This window comes from Erpetoichthys calabaricus, chromosome 9 (genome assembly GCF_900747795.2).
Source record: "Erpetoichthys calabaricus chromosome 9, fErpCal1.3, whole genome shotgun sequence".
Classification (NCBI taxonomy): Eukaryota; Metazoa; Chordata; class Cladistia; order Polypteriformes; family Polypteridae; genus Erpetoichthys; species Erpetoichthys calabaricus.
In genome coordinates this window covers 40,351,389-40,377,629 of record NC_041402.2, presented here as the reverse complement: position 1 = coordinate 40,377,629, position 26,241 = coordinate 40,351,389, and the positions used below count along the sequence as shown (strand labels likewise).

General features: G+C 37.9%; 1 protein-coding gene across 2 annotated transcripts in view; it reads right to left on the bottom strand.

The window, feature by feature from the left end:
- The window catches only part of zdhhc1 (zinc finger DHHC-type containing 1), an 88,740-nt gene that overhangs the window by 36,325 nt on the left and 26,174 nt on the right, over positions 1-26,241 (bottom strand). Inside the window, exons 4-7 of one of the 2 annotated variants that reach the window (XM_028809344.2) lie at positions 21,196-21,297; positions 4,420-4,544; positions 1,450-1,608; positions 518-639 (exon numbers count right to left, since the gene is read on the bottom strand). In XM_028809344.2, coding sequence (XP_028665177.1) covers positions 518-639; positions 1,450-1,608; positions 4,420-4,544; positions 21,196-21,297 — 508 coding nt within the window. The remainder of the gene's footprint in view (positions 1-517; positions 640-1,449; positions 1,609-4,419; positions 4,545-21,195; positions 21,298-26,241) is intronic. The other variant, XM_051931687.1, reaches the window with a different exon arrangement.

The window sequence follows — 26,241 nt, the reverse complement described above, 5'->3', positions numbered from 1 at the left end:
TTCAGTGTGCTTAAGGATCAAATGTACAACTTCAAATGAGTTTTGAAAGCTCCAGTTTGCTCCACCAGCACCTCTGGTCTACAGCCGTCTAAAACAGTAAAATGCAGAAATGAAGTCGGATGTTTATCTTCAAATTATGATGTGGCATTAGAAATACCATCAAATACAACAACAGAAAACAAGGAGTTCTTGGGCATTCAAAAAGCTTTCATAATCATGCTGTTAAGTCAGACTGCAGTAGGGTACATTGGGTACACATGGACATCAATTATTGGATTGTTTTGAGGAAAGTAAAATGATAATAAAAAATATTATGCCCCGTGATAAACTGGAGCCCCACTCAGAGTCAGCTACGGCTGTGTGCCTTAACCTTCCCTGAAAGGCTCCAGACCCTCATAACCCTGAACTGGAATAACTGGTTCGATGGATGGAAAACAGTGATTAGAATACTTTGTTTATTTCAGTACACAGATAAAATGTGTTCAGGTCTTAGAACATTATATTTTGATGAATTTACCTTCATTGGCTTGAGTTTTGAAGGTACAGAATCATTGCCTTCATAGTCATTTTCGGTGGTTTTCCCCTCCTGGCGATGTCTCTGCCTCATAATATACTCATATGTGCTTAGTCTATTCCACACTACAAAAAGACAGGTTTATTATTACTGGAGGAGGAACGTGTTATTACGGTTAACACAGATTTCAGTAAATAAGAAGTATCAATCTGAACCAATAGAAAGGACTGCATTCAGATTCAGGCAGGTAGAACAGGAGGTTTGGCTTTTCCTCCAACATGTCCCAGGAACTAATAATGTAATATGCGCCTTCTTCATATTCTAGAAAGAATAAATGAGTGATGTATTTCTTCTTCACTTTCTTATTACAAGATACTATTCAATAAAAAATGCAATAAAATGTTAACAACCATTCATCTTTGGATCATATTTAAATGTAATGTAACCAATTATTGCAGTCTGCTGTCTATTTTTTTATTAACTTAACAAATTACAGGATGGTAAATCTTGTAAATTTGTATAAAAATAAACTGAAATGATAAAAGTACTGGTTTCAATTAATTTTAATCGTGTAGAGTCCAAAAGACAGACCACAAGTATGTAAAGTGATTTAGTAATAGAAACAAAAATTAGATAATAAGGCCACACTAAAAATAATAACTTTAAAATGCCTCACTTTTTCTCCATTTTCATGAATTTTATTTAGCAAGCTACTGGAAATTCTCCTATTTATACAGAGTAAGATCACGGTAATCAAAACCACAAATTAATGTTATTTAGCAATTATTTCAGAACTGTTCTTGAAACAATGCAATGCTTCTCTTAACCGATTACATGTGAATCCACACAAAGTATCTGTTCCATCCTAAATAAATAATGTAGAATCTGGTTAAAACACAGTGCACTTCTATAGGGCAAAAGGACAACATACTTACTGAGATAGATGTGAAAGCAGAGCAGGTGTGCCAGGAGGAAGATGGAGAGAAGCCCTAGGAACGTAGTGATGCCAGCCAGAGACAAAATGGCCGGCGCTGTTGTCAACACAGGAGAAATCGGCAGGAAAACATACCAGATATCTGTTTCATTGCTGTTTCCTGATTTAAAAATATATATCACAGTCAGGGGAAGTTTTCAGAATGAAGATTGAATAAAAATAACATGGAAAAAACAACTGATAATAGACAGATGGTTAATAATATTCCTTTTCTCTTCCTGTTGCAGACCTCATGGACTTCCTTCTTCCAGTTGAATGGTCCCAGTTTCATCTACTCTGTTAACATCACTTCTTTTTGGCAATCATGTTAACTGCACAGTAAAGTGGTGGTTTGTTGTGACCCTTGAGAAAAGTGCAAGGAACAACAAAAACAGGTTGAACAATTCTGTGTAAAGCAGAAACTGGCTCACATTTAAAGGAACACAGAAGCTTTCTGCTTTCAAAAATCAGCAAGTCATAAGCAGCCCCTGTGCTGACCAACTTCGTGGTGTCCGTTGTCACCTGCTCAGTGTGTCCCTAAGGCTGCATTTAGTGCCATGGCTGTGGAAAACATCCTGCATTGTTCCTGTTCCAAAGAAGGCCAGCACCTCTTCACCGAATGACTGCAAACTTGTGGCACTTACATCTCACATCATGGCTCTGAACAATACAAGTCCTCTGCCCTTCCACATAGTTTGGTATCATGGGCCAATGTAACTAGATTATTGGTTATATTCTTGTCCAGATTGTTTCCATAAATTAAAACAAGTGGCAGCCCCAGCACTGATCCCTGAGGGACACCACGTTTAACTTAACCTAACTCTGAAAAAGTTTCCCTCACCATAACCTTTTGCTTTCTGCGTTCGCGCCAACTTCAAAGCCACCTACAGACTGTGCCCTGAATCCCCAAGTCATAGTGGTCTCCCATAACTAGCTGCTCACTGCACATGGGCCAAAATGTAAATGACCAATAACAAGTGATGAGCTGCAGTGGGTTTGGTCCTGCCTTGCGCCCTGGGCTGGGATTGGCTCCAGCCAGACCCCTGTGACCCTGTGTTAGGATAGATAGCGGGTTGGACAATGACTGACTGACTGACTGACATGTGATGAGTGTACATGTGGACACTGAACTGAATATCTGCATCCAAAAAATGGACTGACAGAAAGAGAAATAATTAGCCAAACAACACATTACAGACACTGCTAAAAGATCATTCTGACCTGCTGAAATTGTCCATTAATAAAAAAAAAAAAAAGGGCACAAAGCTTCAGATTTAAACTGAACAGCATACAGTACTAATAAGATAGCTGACTTATTATTTCTGTCAAGTACTTAAATGCTATGATAGTCCTACAGGGTAACTGAACATTCAAAGCTCAACCAGGGCCACAGGGCAGTCTGCCCTCTCTGCGAGAATAAATGATTGTATTTGGGAATAAAAAATGAATAATCAGCATGCAATATCTTTTTAATTGCATTAGCACAATAGTTGCACTGTGCATATTGCATCTGCTATATTATATTGCAGATATGTTAGGAACAAAAAATGTAAAAGTAAGCAGAGCTACTAAAGCACAGGCCACCAATCTGGTAATCTTTTCCTTTCTTTTTTCTATTATATTTTCATCACCTGTGTGCAAACAATATTTCTACATTTATTCCATAAAAGCTCAAAAAAAATAAATGAGTCAAAAAGGCACAAAACCAGAGAAATTTTGCAATGAATGTGGAAGTCATCAAGAAGATAGCAGCATATGGTAATGCACAAAGGAATTAATCAAGGAGAATGGCAGTGTAAGCATGATTTTATTCTAGTTTCTCCCTCTGATTCCCTAGAATTAGCTCACATTAGAGGGTCTTTTCAAGCAAGGTGCTGAAATAAAAATCAGCACTGTATATTTTTGTTCAATTTACTGTGACTAGTTTAATGAAACATTAAGCCAAGACTCTAAATGAACTAAAATCTGCTGTGCCAAAGTAAACTGTAGAAACAAGAAACACTTGTTGCTAATATGGGGAAATATAAATAAAAAGCCAATGTATTATTTTAAATATTTTTTTAAACAAGTCTATGTTTTGTGTGGATTTACTTATATTTGTTTTCTCACATCTACTAATTTGTTGGCGACGGCCCTTGGTCAGTAATGCTTCCTTTTATTGTAGCACTATCTAAGGATAACACAGATTTCTTTTTCATTAAGCCCTTTCATCAGAAGTGCAGCTAAACACAAAACCTTGTACTCATCTTTTATAAAATGTGTGTCAGACTGACCTCAAAATACAGATTTCACTTTTTTTCCAGAAAAGACGCTCATGTATACAACAAAAAAGCACTTCACAGTTAATGGAGGGCTAGCTTTATACCCTCAGTTTCTCTCATTGGACGGAAAAAATAAAGCCTTTACAAAAAGAAAGATTTTTTAAATAAATCCAGTTTATGCAAGAACTCAAAAACATGTTTAAATGTCCAGATATATTGTTTTTCATAATGGTCTGGTGGTAGAGAAGAACGGGGCAGGAAAGGTGAGTACAAGAAGGTGACAGTTGTATTTTGGTGCAGATCATCAATTTGTTTCAGTTGAAGAAAATAAACAGCAGCGATGCTTAGACCTGACTTTGGTGAAAGAAGGAAGTCCCCAAAGTGATCAATGGATCAAAAGACATCAGCATCCGGGCCTTGAAAGACCAAAAGAAACTTGGCTCTGTATCACAAATAGTTGCTAATTAGGAAATGGCTTATCTTTCTAAATATAGAGACAATAAATGCAGCTGATGTGGAACAATGTGCTTTTGTTACTTACATCCATCTGCGTTCCTTTCATTCAAGACATTTAGTATAATATTGTACAAAATTTCAAGCTGTCCACTTAGCAATGTGAGAACTGTGCCAATATGATTATCGCACAATGATCGTAAATCTGTGTGTCATACCTTGAAAGTGCTTATCAGAACGGAGTATGGCAGGATCTATAAAAAACTGTATAAACACATAAAAAGAGATGATGACGACCACAAGAATTCCCAGCAGAGCTGAAATCACACTGTTCAGGAAGAACCTGAAAAAATACAAAGGGAGGAATGGATTACAATGATGTAATAATACTCCAGAAATCTGATACAGATTTTGATGAAAAGGTAATGAATTACCATCTTATAAAATACAATTCCACTTGAAATCTTAGCAAGCTATAAAAGAATTACAAAACCAGGACATCTGATATTGACATGCCAATACTACTCATTGTTTGCTGTTGATATTGCAATACTGTCACTAGTCTGTGGGAGAGCTGGAAGTTAGAAATTCAATGAGCTTATCGGGTTTATACATAGCAAGCCTATCCTCATCACATTAAATAGTGAAATCCTTAGGTTAAAAAAGAATTAGTCTTTATGGAGAGAAAGTCATAAGAAGTCAAGCAAAATGACACCTTTTATTGGCTAACTAAAAAGATTACAATGCAAGCTTTTGAGGCAACTCAGGTTCCTTCTTCAGGCAAGATATAATGTAATGGAGAGAGTGTCTAAATTTTAGAGCTAACAGTCTCAAACCTAACATGTTTGCCATATCTGTCATAACTGCACAGTCTGTTGAACTGCCATCAAAAATACGTTTGGCTATTTTTAAAACTCTAGTTTATGCATGGTTTATTCCATACCTTTGCTACATTAATATATCAGTTACAAAGTGAATTAACTCTTACAGTGTCTTTAGGTGCTGTCATCCTTATGGGATGTTAAACCTTTTTTTTTTTTAATGTTAATTATTTTTGGGAAAAGTTGGAAAACTCACAAAGTTTCATCTTGAACATATTATTATTTAGGGTAAATTTACCGGCTTCAAACACAAAAAACAGGTCAGATTTGACCCAAAGACACTGTAAGGGTTAATTAGTATTACATTTATATATTGATGAATCAAATGCTAGTCTAATCCAATCCTATATGAATCTTGGCTCACCTCAAAATATGATCACAGTGAACCAAAGTTCCTAAATTAAGGTAGCTACTTCCTTACATAATGTGTAAAATTCTGAAAACACAACCACACTATATAGTTGTAATTAAATATCAGATATGATTCAAAGGTTGCTAGATTTAATATCTGGGCTGTTGGAGTACACACGGGACTAGAGCATATTTTTATATAGATAAAGGGCAAGTATAGACATGCAATATTGTGTACATAAGAGGGAGAGTAGAACTTGGCACCTTGATGAAGTGTTGCATATATGGAGTACAGTGACTCTGCAGTTAGCCTGGCTGCCTTACACCTCCTGGCCCACTTACAAGCATCAAGAGTTTGCACATTCTCCCTGTGTTAGCGCTTCATTTCCTCCTACACCCAACACGAGCGTGTCAGGCTGACTAGAGACTCGGCATGAGACAGTGAGCCATGTGATGAACGAGGGCTCTCTTCACAGTTAGTCTCTTGCCTTGCACCCAGTGCTGATGGGCTAGCACCAGTTAGATTAGGAAGGTTCACTAAAAAAAAAAAAAAAAACAAACTAGGACGTTAAATATCAGACCCTGATGCTGATTTTCCAAATACAAGTTACTGGTCATACTACTGAACCTAAAGTCACATTTACATTGATTTATCTATCCGGCTCATCTCTGTGTCATTTTTGGAATGGAATTATAGACAATAAATTCACAATATTATTCTTTCAATTCAAGAGCAATAACAAATATTTATATCACAAAGAAATTCACAATGACAGAGAACTAGAATAAATTGTCTTGTTTTAAAACTAGCGCATCTTTGCTGTGTTGCCTGTTGCAAGAAAAAAATTACACGAAAACTTCTTTTATTTACCAAAAAGTTGTTTTACTGGCATCTGGCCATGCACTTAATAGCTTAATATTTCTATTAAAAAGTAATGCAAAACTATAAATAATAACACATAAATACAAGATTATATGATCATTTGAATTTTTAAAGTAAATATTGTGGTCTCTCTAAGAGGCTGACAGATTGAATTGTTTGATTGCTCCCGTGTCTTCTGGGTCCAATCTAACAGCACACCACTCTCCAGACCTTTGCAACAAAGTGGTGCTCATGTGGACTGAAGCACAGTCTCCCTCCCGGGGCCCTCAGTAGCAGTAGTACAGTAAACTCATCATCCACTTGTTTCTTTGGGGAAAAGAACTTTGAATTTTTTAAAGAAGTTTTTGTCTTAACTGCGTGTTACAATTATTTGTTCAATTTATTAAATGTACAAATGTTCATAAATGGATAGCTAATCACTTTATGGGTAATGTAATCTCAGCAAACTGATTCAGTAATTTAGAATAATTCTGCATTTAAAGTGTATGTTGCACAGCCCTTCTTGTGTATGTTATTAATTATGAAATTGTATCTGCTATACAAATAAAAGGTTTACTGCAAATAATAACTGATCAGATGTTGAACTATATAATATACAGAAAATCTACAAAGAAAAGAGCTTTTAACCTCATTTATGAGATTATGAAGTTTCTGGGCCATTATGGTGCATTGCTGCACCTAATTAAAACTCTGAATGTTTATTTCTGAAGCCCTGACATCACTGTCATTTTAGAATTAATGCTTTTTTTTTCATTTTTCATTTATGCTTCAGCCATGGAGAGCATCCAAGATAAATAAAATCAGGAATGGCCAACATGAGAGCCGTTGTTTGTAGCCAGTCTCTTGGCACACATCAGAGGGCTGATCATCTGTTAGTTCCTTCAAGACAGCTGGCCGGCCACTGTGGTGTTTTGTTTTGTTTCAGTGCAGTGAACTTAGAAACAACTGTGTTTCCAAAACAACACTTTTTTTCTGGGAAAAACAGAACAACCACTATAGAAAACCCTTCAGTACAGTTAAAAATAACACATGACATAACCCATTGTATTCTGTTAGCATTGCACTTTCAATTACGATATACCTCATAATATTTACTGGAAAATAACTAGCAGTAATGCTTTTATTCCACATCCCTAATGTGGACGACTTGAAGAGCAGCAGGTCGACATGGCTCAGGTAGGCGTGTTACACAATCTTCGGCATAAGCACAATACTTCACAGTTCCTCATTATTGATTTTTTACCCTTAACACATTTGTCCACTTTCTACGAATATCGGATTACCAATACATTTCAAATGCTTTATGATGGAGCCTGCTGTTATAGAGCTATATAAAAAAAATGTCTGATTGCCCATATGCCCTTTATACCAGTTAGTAGAGCTTCATTTTAAATGTTTATTTTAGACAACACTCAGTGATGTCTTGCTAAGAGTATTATTGGCAAAGGTTTATAATTTCAGACTGCTTGTCTGATGTCATTAATGGATACTGTGCGGATTTTCATTTTTGCCAGACAATAAACAAGGAGCTGATGTTCTCTGCTTTCAGTCTGTCTGACCCTGATTAGCCCAGACCTGAGGATGTTCATGCATCTTTTAACTGCTTGTTTAAGTTAATGTTTAGACGAGAACCACTGACTATCCTGTAGAATTGTGGGCAAGTGAATCATGGGTGAGCCTGGTCACCACAAGACACACTCACACAAACCCACCTAACCCCCAACGCTCAACTCTAACGGGTCATCAGATGTTGTCAATTAATCTACCGTGGGACATGAGTGGAAACCTATGTGGGGAGAATGTCAAAGGTCCACACAAGCAGGCAGACAGGCCTCGGGCTAAGGTTTGAATTCTGGACTATGCAGTTATGAGACAGAAGCTCTAATCACTGTGCCACCATGCCACTAGTTACTGAAAACCAGCTTAAGGGTGGAAATATTTCTGTGTTGTTTTTGTAAAGTATTACAGTGAAGGGTGAAGTGTTTAATATATACTTTACACAAAGAACTACACTTTATTTTAAAAATACATTTTACTTAAAAGTCTGCGGTGGGTTGGCACCCTGCCCAGGATTGTTTCCTGCCTTGTGCCCTGTGTTGGCTGGGATTGGCTCCAGCAGACCCCCGTGACCCTGTGTTCGGATTCAGCGGGTTGGAAAATGGATGGATGGATTTTACTTAAAAGTGCCTTTCAAGGTAGCTAAGGACACTGTACAAAACTGAATAAACAAGAAACCCAAGTGTCATAAATACAGAGACACAAATATAAAGTAGAATAGTTTAGATGTATATGCAGAAGTACCATAAATAAATAAATAAGCACACTATCATACTCATGTACACAGTACAATTTAATAAATTATGACCATTTTGCAATTGACTGCCTGCAATCTCAACCAGTAGCTTTAAGAGCAAGATGGGAGAAGCCATCAGGACATAAGCCAAAGTGAAATTCATGGGATAAAAGTAAAAAAATCAGGAATTTTAAACTAACAATAAGGAGGGCACAAAGGAACAGTGAAAAGGCAACTGAAAAAACACAAGTTGTAGTCAGAGACGTGCATTTTAAAATAAAAATTGACAGTATCTTTTTTGGAATACCTTTTATCTAAAGTGAATAAAAACTGTATTAATAAACAAATGTGTTTAATTCTACACTTCAATAAGAATTAGCTAAAACTAGTTAAATGTTCAACTGATAAATTAAATGAAGGTAAAATGTGTTATTTGCTCCCTCTGGTGCCCATTACCTAATATTAGATTGTGTTTGAGGACTTGAGATCTTTTGCATGGGGGGTTTCTTTCACAGACATGCAGGTTAGTCGGACTGGCAGTGCTAAACTGGCCTGTGTGTGTGTGTTTGTGTGTGTGTGCGTCCAGGGACTGTTCCTGTCTTGTGCCCGGTGCTGGCTGGGATATCTGGATAAGTGAGCATTGAAGATGGATGGACTGGAAAATGCTGAGTGTTGACACCGCATTATACAAATGCAAAATGTAATTTTTGCATATACAGTAACACTATATTTTTTGCTATAATATTTTTACTTTTTTTTTTTTTTACTTTAAAGCAATACACTGTATCATTTAGACTACAGTTTTATTTTCTCTCTACATTCTCAATAACTTCCCTAAAAATAATGTAGTAAATAAAACAGAGCAGAAGACAAAGTTCTAAGATCTAAGTCTCACCTGGGAATCGAAAAAGAAGAGTTGTCTCAAGACAGGCTATTTTAAAGTAAATGACAAAAGAAAGGACGTGGGTTATAAAGCGAATAATTTTCTGAATGATTTAAACTGTGTAACATCAGGAGTAAAAAAAAATGTTGCATATACAGTATGGTGGTTCTCTGATAGAGAAAAAAGAGAGTACCAGTAAGAAGAGAAATGCTGAGTGTGGGAAGACACAAGCTCCTAGGGAACCGTACATTCTGGAAGGTTTCGTGCTCCAGAAGGGCAGTAGGGGGACCACAGCAGAAGACAGGTGCACTCTGGGTGGAAACATGTAACACTCCCCAAGGACTTTAGTGGCAGAAAATTGAATTGATGCAAGGCGTAGGCTGCAAGATGCCTTAGCCAAAAGGTGTAAACACAAGGCCACTAGCTAGGGACACCATGACCAAACTGCCTGTTCAAAGGTGACTGTAACAGCAACCAAACACTCATCTAATTGAGGTATCAAATGGCTGTCATTTTATTGGAATGAGCAGCTGACAGGCAGCCCTGGAAATGCAGCCATTTATGTGCTACTGAAAGCTCAGTTGTGTGATGATATCACAGACCACCACGGGGAGTTTTATATGATTCTATTCTGGCTGTTCCTTACTCCAGAAGTGCCTGGAAGTGACATCCACTAAAGGGCTTACGGCCATCTCAGGGCAGAATGTTCACCAAGTTTAGAATCAGGATGTGCATTGGAACAGGGTGACAGGCTATGGCCATATAATGCAGAGGAGAGAAATGAGGTTCAGGAGACCAATATGGACATGCCACTCCATCTGGCTTAACGCTCATACAGGTGTGCCCAAAGTGGTAGCTGGATGTTGCTTTACTTCAATTTGATTTGCAATTTATAGTCTAGCTATTTTTATTAGGAACTCAAATGTGAAAAAGAACAGACTTTTCAATATTTTTGGTCTGTCTGCTATTACTTTGACTGCTAGGGTGTAATCTCAAATTATAATATTAATTATAGTCATGTTTTTTTTCCATTTTTAAAATTTGTGGACATATCAAGATCTTCATTTAAACAGTTATTTATAGAGATAGTATAATTAAAACAAATGAAAATTTGAGTTTGCAATAATTTATTCAACAAATAATGAACACATATCACATATCTGTCTATGGAAGCATCCAAGTCCATTCTTGACGCTAATGGTTTGTAGTTGTTTCCTCTAACTGTCTACCCGTCTCTGACACTGAGTGTGCTTACACACAGAAACCCGCTTTCACAAATGCCATGTATACCCTTATTCCAGTTAGAAAAAGATTTCTCTGCGAGTGACCTGGTTATGTGGACGCGTAAACCCTTAGCTCAGCTGCAGTTAAAGACTTCGAAGTCTGTACACGTCCACTGTACTCTGTTAGCCTACACATGTCTGCTTCGCACACATATCCAGCTTGCCACATGTACAAAAACAGTGGAAGCGTCTACAAAGATGAATTTCCCGAGGCAAATACACGGATGATGACATTATTCTTTCTCTTGGTTGAAATAATCTGTCTTAATATTTCAGAAATTGCTGAAGTTATGTTGATGAACTGAATGTACAGTGCTAAGCTCAGCAGCACAATCTCAGGAGACAAATGCTCTATGCTTGTTTATGGACTTATAGCATCTGTTGATGATGTTTAATATTTTTTAGCACATTTTTATGATATTGGAAGGTTTTGCCAAAGCAGAACTCTGTAAATGGATTCAACCATGTAAATCTATATATATAAAAATGGAATGGGTGGGTCGTCGGGTGGGCCTTTTTTTCATTCCGTCGTTTTTTCGACGTTTTGAAAATGTAGAATGATTATTTGATTTTTTTGTTTTTATTTGATCATGTCTATGTAGCCGCCGTCGTAATAAAGTATCGCTAAAATCGTCATTTATCGTAATTTATTTTTGACGTATAACGTCGCCGTCGTCGAGGTCAGTGATACCACTGCAAAAAATCTGCTTACGGTTGAAAGACACGCCCTACTCACTGGACAGTTAAAAACACCAATCAAACTAACGATGACATCAAGTATTACCCAATCAAAAGTAGGAAAGGAGGCATCTTCATAAAATGCGTGTGGGATGATTTGCATGAGACGCTGCTTTAAAAAAAAAATGATAAAAAAAATACGGGATAAATCCCGTCCAGTATTGATTCAAAACGGGACGCGCAATTTCATTCTCAAACGCGGCACGATTCCGTATTTTAAAGGACGGGTGGCAACCCTACAGTGCCAGGTAACCACCCATACAATCACATTGTGATTCAGACTAGGAATGCAATGAATGTAATTACCCCGATCTACATACAAGGCGAAAGTCTTGCAACATTCAAAGATGATGGTTTGGGATAAGTACACCATACAACATAAAAGAGCTTATGAAGCCTTGAACCGAAAAAAGCAACATCTCAGAGATCGTAAAAAAAAAATAGGAGCTAATGTTGTTTTACTCGCTGTAGATTTTAGTCAAACATTACCAGTTATTTCACGAGGGAGACCAGCACATCAACTCAACGCGTGTTTAAAATCCATGCTTCTCCCACGCTCGGTTATATGTCACGTGTTCTCGGGTAGGTGCACCAAAAAATGTATACATTTAAGCATGTAATGGGCAAACAAAAAATGAGGTATACCCGAAGGCACAGCAGTAGTACTTAATGTAACTTTACTTCTTAAATGTTAATGTTTTACTGTTTAATAATTTATACGCTTCTTATATGTTGTTCAAATTCTTTTATCAAAATACCACTGACAGCGCAATGCACGATAACATCGAGTGAATACACCATACGCATCCGCCCACGGCTGCCCTGCTGTGCGCAGATAGGACTTGATTGTACAATAAAATAAAATAAAGATAAAAAGACTAAAACAATCATCACCCATAAAGCGGATAGTAGACGTGACGTACTATATGTGTACCACATTTCAAGTGTATAGGTGCAACGGTTTGCGAGCTACAGGTCATTTAAAATCCTGGACAGACACACAAATTGCCACGGTAGCAAATTACAGAAGAAGATTTTACTGTTTAATAATTTATATTTATATGAAATGTGCTTCTTATATATTACTTCATATTCTCATATGATAATGATGTTAATGTTTATATTGATTTCTGTGTTATTAAAACTGCATGTATGTGTGTATATGTATATATATATATATACGAGCTGTATATACCCGGCGTTGCCCGGGGCAGAAGTAACCTAATCGGTCAAACACTTACATATATACCAAAGTAAACCTAATCGGTTAAACAGCTTCATATATACAGAAGCGAACCTAATCGGACAAACAGCTAATCTATATACATAAGCAAACCTAATTGGTCAAACAGTTACATAAATACAAAAGCAAACCTAATCGATGAAACAGCTTCATATATACAGAAGCGAACCTAATTGGTCAAACAGTTATGCATGTGCAGAATAATTTTACAAAGATTATGCGTGTTAACAATCATTAAAAAGAAAAGATTGAGGAACTCTTCTTCTATATGTGATGAAGCTGGATGAAGCTGACTTGACGAAGACGTAGGTGGCATAGATTGGTTTTTCTAAAACAGAAGAAAAAAATGAGTATCTATTATTATTTTAAATTAGAATGAAAATGAGAACCTTGATTAGAGATAGATTATCCGTATTAAAATATGTGCATGAATAAACTTTTGGTAACTCTCTAGCAAAAGTTTATTCATACAAATTGGCATGGGATGGCTTTGTGAAAAAGTAAAAATTAGATAAAAATAAATTGAGAATGCGTACTTCGATTTGACTGAGATTATCTGTAATGATGAAAAAAAAGTTTAGTATGTTTTTTTTTCCATACGGGAAGGATGTAAAACCTTACATAGGCACCCTTCAGCCCGTACTGAAGGGTACTGTCAGATTCTTACTGACTAAAAAACACCCTTTTTATTCCACAGCTACCCCAAAAACCACTATTAGGCATTACTTTGGGGTGTGAGTAGTTTGGTTATGAAACACCTGGGTCCTGAAAAAAATCTGTCTTATTAGTGGCTTCATCACATATAGAAGAACAGTTCCTCAATCTTTTCTTTTTAATGATTGTTAACACGCATAATGTTTGTAAAATCATTCTGCACATTCATAACTGTTTGACCAATTAGGTTCGCTTCTGTATATATGAAGCTGTTTAACCGATTAGGTTTACTTTGGTATATATGTAAGTGTTTGACCGATTAGGTTACTTCTGCCCCGGGCAACGCCGGGTATATACAGCTCGTGTGTTTTTTAAAGAAACCAAGTTTCTGCCTTAACTGCGTTAACTCACCTTATCTCAGTTGTGTGTGTGTGTGTGTGTGTGTGTGCGTGCGTGTGTGTGAATGTAAATTCATTTACTGATTGTGAGAAAGATTTTTTTCCCATTCTTCCAATCAGAATTCTTTCAGGAATGCAATGTTTGAGGATGTCTTGCTTGCACAGCCCATTTTAAATCCTTTCAAAGCCATGATGCAGCACGACACTCCCAAACCATAACATGTCCACCACTGTGCTTTACAGTAGATATCACTCTCTTCATGCAAAATGCTGTCATTGGCTTTCACCAAACACGTCTTCTAGTAGGGTGGCGAAATAACACCTATCTTCACCTTTTATCTCCAGAGCACTTTGCTCCAGAAGTCCAGATGTTTGCATAGGTGTTCATTGGCAAACCTTTGTTCTCTCTGGACAGTAAAGGTTTTCTTCCAGGACACCTCTCATGTAGATATAAATCGTGCAACCTCAATTTAATGGTAGACTCATATTCTTTGCCATTAACAGTGGTATGAGCTACCTGTAGGTCCCATCATACAATTCTGGGGTTCTTAGATTATGAGGCACAATACCCAAAAGCCATCTCAGGACTTCAGACTGTGACTAAAATGGTCACAAATGCAACTAAAAATAGGCTTTGGAGATGATCACTTCTACTTTGTTCACCAGTGGTGAATGAAATCATTGAAACTTTAAACTAAATATCTCTCTATTATAAAAAAAATCTTGGAAGGCTTGGAAGGAGACAAGACGTGATTTTCTCAGAGACACTTTAACGTCCTTCAAGACAAGGCAGTGAGACAAAAGGGCAGCTGCTGTACAGGCTTTTAAATGTTCAAAGCACTGTACGACATGCAGATCACGCAGCACGGCAGCAGCAGCAAGCTGGCAGCTGAGGAAAGAGGAGGTAAAAAAAATGTATTTGTTTCCCATTGTATCACCGTTTAAGAGGGGGTTTGGGAGGAGCGACCGCGTCTCCTTGGGGTGCGTTCAGCCCCCATCTTCACAACGCGAGCGGCAGAGACGCGAAGTGGCTGCTGTGTAGCGCGCCCCGGCACTACAGCTTTATTACTGGCAAATAACAAGAAATAAAAAAATGAATGAAATGAAAATAACAATCTCTTTAAATTGTATATCCGGTTAACCAAACCCAGGGATGGGTGAGCGAAGCGAGCAGGGGGCAGAGCCCCCTAGTATTGTAAAAGATGCAAAAGGCCATTTTTTTTTTTATTATTGTTGAGCAGATGTGCCATTAACATTCATATGTGTCAATACAGGTTTCCCGGTTCCCCCTTGGATATTTTTTACTATTAGAATATACAGTCAGAAAAGAAAAAAGATAATGTTTATATGTGATACGGTAGTGATGTGCATCTTCTTCTTTTTTTTTAAATGAGGTTTCCAATGAAACACTGAAGACACAACTGTGTATATGCATAGCAACTTGTAAGACACGCGCATGACAGTGACACTGGTGTGATAACTTTATTCCCCATCTACCCCATATCAATATCGGCTTTCCTTTGTGTGCTCGGGGCAGCAACGTGTTCCGCTGTGCTGCAGTTTGCTAACTTTTTGCCTGTTGTGTGTGTGGGTGTGCTTAGCATGTATTTGAAATGCTTGTCTTAGCTGCATGCATCTCAAAGCAAGCCTGTCTATCTACTAACAGGTGGCGCAGTGGTAGTGCTGCTGCTTTGCAGTAAGGAGACTGTGGAAGATTGTGGGTTCACTTCCCGGTTCCTCCCTGTGTGGATAGCGCTTTGAGTACTGAGAAAAGCGCTATATAAATGTAATGAATTATTATTATTAATTATTACTGGGGTGGGCCTCATGTATAACGCAGTGCATAGAATTTAAACAAAAACATGGCATAGGACAAAAACCGAAATGTGTGCACAAAAATATTCAGATGCACAGAACTGTGCATAAGCAAAGTTAAATGGAATTCCACTTTATAAATCCCAATGAATATGATTTTTAATGCATATGCACGTGCGTACAACCCATCCTGACTTCTCCCAGAACTTCACATATTTGAATATGCAAATCAATATAAATAGCCACATTCATTCAATGTTTTGTTAAAAGATAATGGCAAAAGCATGTGGAGAAAAGAAGAATTTAACTGAATGTGAAATTTAGGTCCTGCTCAAAGTATAGGCAAGGAAAAACATACTGTTTGGTGGCTTTAACCTCGTAGTTTATTTCGACATTAAAGTAGAACGTCATAAACTTCATCTAACAATGAATGTTTAATAGATAGATAGATAGATAGATAGATAGATAGATAGATAGATAGATAGATAGATAGATAGATAGATAGATAGATAGATAGATAGATAGATAGATACTTTATTAATCCCCAAGGGGAAATTCACATAATTTACTAGTTTCTCAAACCCCATCATAACTAAAGTAGCATTTTAAATGCTTCGTATTCTAAGTGTTCCCTGATGCAGTCGTTAATCACTATGTGCTTCTTAAATGTGCTTTCTCTTAAAGAAATTGAGCACACAGGCAGTGACTGCCTCACAGAATACATTACATTCATCACTCAGAACAACATCCATTGAATTCTGTGCTTCTGTCCCTGACCTCCAGCTCACGAACCCAACATTTACACATTATTTTAATTAAACTAATGGGATACTCATTCATATATTTATCTTCTTGGAGCCTCGTCACAACTGCCATAAATGTTCTCTGTATTGAACATACAGCTACTCTTACAATCACTTTTTAGTGAGAAGTCAAGCAAAACAACACCTTTTATTGGCTAACTAAAAAGATTATAATATTCAAGGTTTCAAGGCAACTCAGGTCCCTTCTTCAGGCTAGAGGTGTAATCTTGATTACATCTTCCCTGAAGAAGGGGCCTGAGTTGCCTTGAAAACTTGCATATTGCAATCTTTCTATTTAGCCAATAAATGGTGTCATTTTGCTTGACTTCTCACTACATTCATAATGGCTAACACGGTACAACACCCTAGTACTACAGAATCACTTTTTAGACATATTGTGGCAAGGTGTCCTGGGAATTTAATGGATGTTCTTCTGGGTGAGCTTTCTTTATTCCTTATTTTAGCAGTACTGTCTCTGTTAAATGTACATTTCTCTTCAATGCATTTCATCATAAAAATGATATCAAGTATACATCCTAGTATTCTAACAGCACACAGCGCCAAGAGGATAGCTCTTGGAAATCTAAATTGATTCAGAAGCCAGTAATTATCATCTGCAAATGCGCTCTCTTCTATTCAACTGAATTCCTTTATTGTCAATGTATGGTAAAGTGAGATTCAAAACTTATTTTCCTATAAAATGATGAAAAATAATAATAATAATAATATTAAAAAAAGAAAAATATGCAATATGAAAGCATAAGTACAATATACATGTACCTATAGTGCAAATGGTTCATAAAGTGGCCCAAGTTGTGCAATATTACAGTTGAAATGCAAGTTTACAGTGAGGTAATTGTAATTATAAGTACAAACAGTTCTATTGGGAGCACTTGATGGACTGATTGAATGCATTTCTAACTCTTGGACTGAAGCTGTTTCTGATCCTCGAGGTCCATGCAGGAAAAGCTCTGAAGCATTTGCCGGATGGGAAAAGTTCAAGTAGACTCTAGCATGGGTGAGAGAAATCAATGCAGATGCTGGTGGCTTTCCTGAAGCAGCATGTGCTATAAATGTCCTCCAGGGCTGGAAGCTGCACCCTGACAATCCTCTGCGCGCTCAACACAACCTGCTAAAGAGCTTTCCACACTCAGATACAGTGGGTTAAAATACTCTGAGTGGTGCACTGAACGTAACAATGCTAAAGTAGCTATAGTATTTGGAATAGTTTGGTCATTCCATGTACAGAACCATTACATTGTTACAGAATGATTACAATCAAGTGCCTTAAATTTGTAAACAATATGCAATTAATTTCAGTGTATTTTATAAAACCTGCATCACGGATGTGAATCTAAAAAAGAAAGGCAAACAACATAGAAACAGTAGCACTGCTTTGATGCTGGGTGTTGCCTGTTCACAAAACCGAGCAGAAAAGTCATGAAAATGTGTGTAGCTTTACACCAAGGTTAGTTTTTATACATCTTGAAGTGAGCATGGAAATGGAAATATGCTACATTTGTGTGTGTGCGCACCATTTATATATGACATCCCAGGGGAAAAACAAATCTAAACTTGACATACAGTATGCATTAATATACAACAGTTCTTTATTAATTTTTCTAATCAAAAATTTCAATAATTTTAAATTGTTTATATTTAACTTAGTAAACTTTTTCAAGACTTGCAGGGTTGTTTTTTTCTCTTGAATAATAACAAAAAAGGAAAAACACATACACTATTTTATTTTCTTAGTGTACTGACATATGAAACTTTTCAAAATATAATGAAGCATCTGAACAATTTCAAACAAAACATGGCATGATGTTTTTTCCCTTTATCTAAAGATACTGTTTAAATTGAGATCCAATCTTGACAGGTGTTAAAAAAAGAAACAAACATTTCATGGGGGGCACTTACTTTATCACATGATGGCATACTGCTATAAACACTTCGGATTAACAATCAATCCATCTTTTAACACAACCGGTGAAATGTTTAATTTTTTAACCATGAACTATTTAATGAAATCTAGCTCTTGCTTTTTTTTTAAAAAAAAACTGCTCTTCAACCAGAAGAGGACATGTAAGCAACAGAGCAAGAAACTAAACCAGTGGCAGCAAAACACATGCAAATGGCCATACAGTAGAATGAAGGGTTTAATTACTTCAGGTTTACTCATACATGTAAGTGGTGACACATCAGGGTGTCACCAAAAGAGCTTCTTAGAGGTCCTTGTAACAATGACTATTGACATCTACATGCCAGGGAGTAACAAAAAAAAAAACACTGAATAACATGGCTGGGGTTTGCCAGTCACCATTAGAACTTTACAGGAGCCTGGTGCTGCGGTAAAAAACCACCCTCTTCGGGATGTAACACCATCCGTACATTTGCAGACAGAAGATGGATGCACACAAGGACAAGAGCTGTACGCTGTCCTTCACATATGGCCATTTACTGACCAGTGTGTTTTGTTTTGCATGTTTTTGTTTGGCTCCAGCAAGCCCGGTGGCCCTAGTTAAGATCAAAGACATCACAAGCTAGACTAAGTGTATAAATATTCTGGACAAAAACCTGGATGGCTGTGCCAGGAAATTATTAAACATTACAGGAAAAGGCTTAGTGCTGTCAGCCATGCCAAGGAAGGTTGCACCAAGTACCAGACACAAGGGATCTAATAATTTTTAAACAATTGTTTTCAGGCAAAAAATGTATTACATATTTAAAGATAATTTGTTTTAATATAATCATATGGGAATAAAAATAAAAGTATGTGGCCTTCCCTTTTGGGGTATAAAAATAAGCTCATTATTGGTGTTGTTTATTTAGCACAGCTTATTTTGGTTCATTTTTACGAGGTGGCAATAATTTTTGAGCACTTCAGAATACACAGCTACTTTTAACACCACTGGAAATACAATTAAAAAACTGTTATTTTGCAAATGTGGTTTTATTTTAGCTCACTCCTTTTTATTTTCAAGTAAATATGGCAGTAGGTTACAGTATGTGTTAAGCTGTCAAAAAAAAAAAAAAGAGATCACAAACTGCTGAAAACATGCAAGGAGGAGGATAATAAACACTTTGTGGTAACACATTCTCTATCTCTCAGGGAGGAGTGTTAAATGTTTATAAAACAAAAGATGTGGAGGTGATGCTGACCTCTGTGGGAAGGTGTATGTGTGAGTGGGCCTTGCAACGGACTGGTCTGCTGTCGAGGGCCGTTTCCTACTTTGCACCCTGGGATATTCTTAACTACTGCCACTGCCAAGGGTCTAAATTGGACCAAGTGAGTTTTAGAATGCTACATTTGTTTTTAAAACTAACACAGACCAATGCAGATGCAAAATAAATATTTTTGTATTGCAGAGGAAATTTTCCAATCACAAATCAAGTAGAAATTTGAGTAAAGGAGCCTTATGCTTGGCCAAAATGTATGTCGCATGCCAATGCCACAAATTACAAACATCTGGGAAAGAGTATTAGCTTTTTACAATTTGTTATCCAAAGTGTAATATTAAAGGAACACAATTAAGTAATTACTAGAATAAAATTCAAAGTTACAGGTTATAGAGGTTTTGAGAAGTTGTTGCCCTAACAAAAGGAACAAAAGGCCAAAGCAAAATCAGGTAATAAAAACAGAAAGGACAATGTCCATATGAACACAGCAGCTGCTGTATACAGTGTTCTCTGTGAAGTGGAGGTGATCAAGACTGTCTGAAATATTCTCTTAACGTGTCCCAACACCAGTCTCAACAGGTCTAGCTGCTGACTCAGTGGTGCCAGCACAACAATCTCACCCTTAATGGCAGCCAAACAGAACAGCAGACTACACTGGAACCTACTTTGGAGTGGATGCTTTTAAATGAGTGAGCAGCTTTAAATTTCTGGAGGAGGCCCACACTTATGCAATAAAGTGGACACAAAACATTTCATCTCTTGTTAAGAGGGCTCACCAACAACTACTTCCTCCGACATCTGAGAGAAGCACGCACTTCTCCATCTGTTCTCACGAATTTCTACAGGGGTAAAGTTGAGTCCATCCTCACTGGCAGAATCACATCCTGTTGATATCACGTCCTACAAAACACTGGCTGGTGTCGAGCTGTCAATTGTCTATTAAATATGAAACACTTAGAAAGGCAAACAGTATACAGTAATTAAAGGCCTTAGCCATCCTGCAAACTCTTCCATATAGGACCACTGACACTCAATTAGGAAAATTCAAGGCGTTTTTACCCACAAGGTTGCTGAACAGTCAGTTATGAGAATAAATATTTTAACATAGCAAACAGTGCATATATAATAAGTACAAATAAATACTTTTTCTATTGTATATTTGTCAAAATGCAAGTATATTGTTCATTGTAACTTGACTTGATTTGAATACTATTGCTTATATACATTTATCATAAAAATTAAACACTCCTATTTTCTTTCCATTGAACAATCGTTAACTCTTATAACAACAGGCCTAACCAGGCAAGAACTGTTTGGGTTTGTCATCAACTTTTAATGTGTGCCAAGAAGTCCAATGCAAGAAGAACAAGTAAATGTAAAGATGACAGCAGCTGACAGCAACAAGCAATGAGCAGGACATCAGCCATAGCCCACTTCTCTAACAGGTGAACACTTTGTTGTCACCATCTCATGACTGATACGGTGACAGCAGTAGCAATCACAGGCAAAAGCCTGAAGGTGTACAGAATGTATAACATTAGCAACATTTTTAGTCAGCTAACATCAGACTGATGGAATGTTAAACTCACCAGTAGTTCCTGCTGCCCACACAATTGTTTAACCATTTACAGTGGTGGTCAAAACTAGCAACACATTTGTTGCATGTGCTGCAGTGTTTGGATTTGGCGCTCCTATTAAGAAAGAACAAACAAAAACGGTTTACTTGCTAGAAATGTTAAAATACATCAGTCTGTCAAACAAGAAGCATATGACTTGGTATTTGCCATATCATCAGATAGGCAGTGGCCTCCATGACGACTATATATCCAGGGAGGCCATAAAACTCAAAAAGACTCATAAGGTCATTTAAGGTCCTGACATACTTCACACAGAGACAAATTTCAGCTGGTGTGGACAAAGCAGAATATCATAAGCAAAGAGCAACATTTTTCATAGCTCATTCACTTTAAGTCTGGCTAAAACTATCCAAAATACAGGTGTTATTTTTGGCAGTCGTCACATTTCTGCACTTTCTCAAACCCCGCTTTCTCCGTCACAGAAATTAAAGCACAATTAATGCATTTTCTTAAGCTCAAGGATCTTGGAAACCCAATTCTTCTGTCTCTGGCAGAAGTGATTAATGTAAGGCTTTATATAGGTAGGCTGTTTAAAATCGATCATGTAATACTCTACAGATGATTTTAAAAATGGAAGGATCAAAACTGCATCCATACCTCTCTAGCTCTTAAATCACTTCACTGCCTTCCAATTAAATTTAGAGCAGATTTTAAAAATCCCCTTCTTGCATTTAAAGATGTATATGGCTTACTCAAAAATGCAGGACTTATTAGTACCTGCTGTATACTGTAGGGTGTATGCTGTGCTTAAAATCCCAAGTGTATATAAACTATGTGGAGAAAGATCTTTCAGCTGTATGATGTCCACAATTTACCAATATCAGAGAAACCCCACCAGTGTTAGCATTAAAACCAAAGCTGAAAACTCACTATCTTCGAACAGCATATGTTTATTACATCTGCCTTTACTTTTATCATTTTTGCCATTACTAAGTCTTTCCTATTTTCTTTCTCAGCTTGTCATCCCGGAGTGGATGCATCTTCACCTATAATGGAACTGTTTTCATAAAATTAAAGCTGTGATTGTATCAAGAGGCAGTTGAAAATTAAAGCCACCTTGTATACATCTACATATGTGTAAGATGTTTTGTGAAACTGTGTAATTTCATCCACTTTGAAAGAAAAAATTAAAAATGTATTTTTGATCTTAGATTATTTTAGTGATTTTTCTCCGATTGTCTGATGTATGAATCTCAATCTGGACATTCACATCAATCCTCCACTGTCAGTGTTACTACCTGAACACGTAAACACGCCTGTTCAGTTTTTGACCAGTTAGCGGTGTGCCAGTGTCCACTCACCTGCAGTAAGGTCACTCTTAACAGTAAGTGTACCCTTATCTGTCCAGTTAAGTGTCACCATGATTGTCTAGAACAGCCAAACATCATTTCCACATGAAGTTTGTAAAGACCTTTAATTTCAAAGCAGCAAAAACAGTGAAATTATATTACAATAAAAAAAAATACAATCAGTTTTGATGAGTAGTAATGTACCATACCATATTCTGTAGCAAAAAGACATTTCCATTCAGGTACTCTACAAAGTACAATCCTTGCCAGAAGTCTGTATTGTTGAAACCAAGTTACAAAATTAACAGACCAAACAGGCTGCCTAATAAACATCAGTAGTTTTCCTGGCCAGTTGTGTTTTTGTTTTTTCTTTTACTTCTTCTATTAGGTTTGCTTTTTTTTTTTTGGAAAATTCATGAACTTAGAACTAATAAGTGTAATAAAAGCATAATGTATACTCATATACCTGATTTTAGTATTCCAAAAATGTTTCCCAGCCACAGGGGATGCACAAACCTGTGAGTTTCTTCATGTCCGCCCCAAGCCCGGATAAATGGGGAGGGTTACGTCAGGAAGGGCATCCTGTGTAAAATTTTGCCAAATCAATATGCGGACAACAATACAAATTTCCATAGCGGATCGGTCGAGCCCCGGGTTAACAACGGCCGCCACAAGTACTGTTAGTCAACAGGGTGCTGGTGGAAATTGGGCTCCTGTTGGCTGAAGAAGAAGAAGGGGGAGACAAGTTCGGAGGCAGAAGGAGAGGAGGAAAGTAAAGAGAGTGGAACTGAGGGTAGGAACTTTGAATGTTGGCAGTATGACTGGTAAGGGGAGAGAGTTAGCAGATATGATGGAGAGAAGGAAGGCTGATATATTGTGGGTGCAAGAGACTAAATGGAGGGCAGAGTCAAGGATCAAATGGTGGAAGTTGAAAAAGGAAGACTGCAAGGTTGACTTTAGGGAGAAGGTGAGACAGGCACTGGGTGGCAGTGAAGAGTTACCAGACAGCTGGGCAACTGCAGCAGATGTAGTAAGGGTGACAGCAAGAAGGGTGCTTGGCGTGACATCTGCAAAGAGGAAGGAGGAAAAGGAAACCTGGTGGTGGAATGGGGAAGTACAGGAGAGTATACAGAGGAAGAGGATGGCAAAGAAGAAGTGGGATAGTCAGAGATGCAGAAAGTAGACAAGAGTACAAGGAGATAAGGCGCAAGGTGAAGAGAGAGGTGGTGAAGGATAAAGGAAAAGTGTATGATGAGTTGTATGAGAGGTTGGACACTAAGAGGAGAAAAGAATCTGTACTGATTGGCTAGACAGAGGGACCGAGCTGGGAAAGATGTGCAGCAGGTTAGGGTGATAAAGGATAAAGATGGAAACATACTCACAAGCAAGGAGAGTGTGTTGAGCAGATGGAAAGAGTACTTTGAGAGGCTTATGAATGAAGAGAACGAGAAAGAGAAGAGGTTGGATGATGTGGAGATAGTGAATCAGGAACTGCAATGGATTAGCAGGGAGGAAGTAAGGACAGCTATGAAGAAGATGAAGAATGGAAAAGGTCCAGATGACATACCTGTGGAAGCATGGAGGTGTTCAGGAGAGATGGCAGTGGAGTTTTTAACTAGATTGTTTAATGGAATCTTGGAAAGTGAGAGGATGCCTGTGAAGTGGAGAAGAAGTGTACTGGTGCCGATATTTAAGAATAAGGGGGATGTGTAGGACTGCAGTAACTACTGGGGGATAAAATTGATGAGCCACAGCATGAAGTTATGGGCTAGGTTAAGAAGTGAGGTGATGATTAATGAGCAGGAGTATGGTTTCATGCCAAGAATGAGCACCACAGATGCGATGTTTGCTCTGAGGGTGTTGATGGAGAAGTATAGAGAAGGACAGAAGGAGTTGCATTGCGTCTTTGTGGACCTGGAGAAAGCATATGACAGGGTGCCTCGAGAGGAGCTGTGGTATTGTATGAGGAAGTCGGGAGTGGCAGAGAAGTAGGTTAGAGTTGTACAGGATATGTACGCGGGAATAATAATAATAATAATAATTCATTACATTTATATAGCGCTTTTCTCAGTACTCAAAGCACTATCCACACAGGGAGGAACCGGGAAGTGAACCCACAATCTTCCACAGTCTCCTTACTGCAAAGCAGTAGCACTACCACTGCGCCACCTGTGAGGGAAGTGTGACAGTGGTGAGGTCTGTGGTAGGAGTGACAGATGCATTCAAGGTGGAGGTGGGATTACATCAGGGATCAGCTCTGAGCCCTTTCTTATTTGCAATGGTGATGGACAGGTTGACAGACGAGATTAGAGAGGAGTCCCCGTGGACTATGATGTTTGCTGATGACATTGTGATCTGTAGCGATAGTAGGGAGCAGTTTGAGGAGACCCTGGAGAGGTGGAGATATGCTGTAGAGAGGAGAGGAATGAAGGTCAGTAGGAACAAGACGGAAAACGTGTGTAAATGAGAGGGAGGTCAGTGGAATGGTGAGGATGCAAGGAGTAGAGTTGGCGAAGGTGGATGAGTTTAAATACTTGGGATCAACAGTACAGAGTAATGAGGTTTGCGGAAGAGAGGTGAAAAAGAGAGTGCAGGCTGGGTGGAATGGGTGGAGAAGAGTGTCAGGAGTGATTTGTGACAGACGAATATTAGCAAGAGTAAAAGGGAAGGTCTACAGGACGATAGTGAGACCAGCTATGTTATATGGGTTGGAGACAGTGGCACTGACCAGAAAGCAGGAGACAGAGCTGGAGGTGGCAGAGTTAAAGATGCTAAGATTTGCACTGGGTGTGACGAGGATGGATAGGATTAGAAATGGGTACATTAGAGGGTCAGCTCAGGTTGGACGGTTGGGAGACAAAGTCAGAGAGGCGAGATTGCGTTGGTTTGGACATGTGCAAAAGAGAGATGCTGGGTATATTGGGAGAAAGATGTCAAGGATAGAGCTGCCAGGCAAGAGAAAAACAGGAAGGCCTAAGAGAAGGTTTATGGATGTGGTGAGAGAGGATATGCAGGTGATGGGTGTAACAGAACAAGATACAGAGGACAGAAAGATATGGAAGATGATCCGCTGCGGCAAACCCTAATGGGAGCAGCCAAAAGAAGAAGAAGAAGAAAAATGTTTCCACACTAAAAGATGTCTTTAATTTAAATTCTGGACTTATCAATATATTTTGTTTTGTTATTAACAGTCATATGCATCATAATTTTTTTTTCTATATCTCATAATCTACTGGCTCGACTTCTCCCAGACACCATTAAGATTAGCAATCCACACAATCCATCCATACTTCAACACACTTTTTGAGCTGTGTTACCCACTACTAGGAGGGTGGTGGAGCTGAGGCCTATTCTTGAAGCATCACGTGCGAGGTAAGGAAGAAGATGTCAATCCAAAGTAAGGAACACTCACACTTGGAGCCAAACTCACTCGCACAAGAACTGCTTTAAATTTGTTGGGCTGCCTAACTGCAGGTCTTTGGACAGCAGGAAACACTGCAGAAAGCCCTGATGAAGGTCTCGAGTTAAAATGAGTATCTGAAACATGACTTGTACCTTATTTTTAAAAGCAAAGTTCATTTGTGAGAAGCTCTTAGGATTTCCTTTCATATGTTGAAATTCTACTAATGCCAGCTAGACCATCAATTAAGAACAGGACAATCAAACATCACTTTCTGAGTGTTAACAGCTTGCATGTAGAGACCCCTAG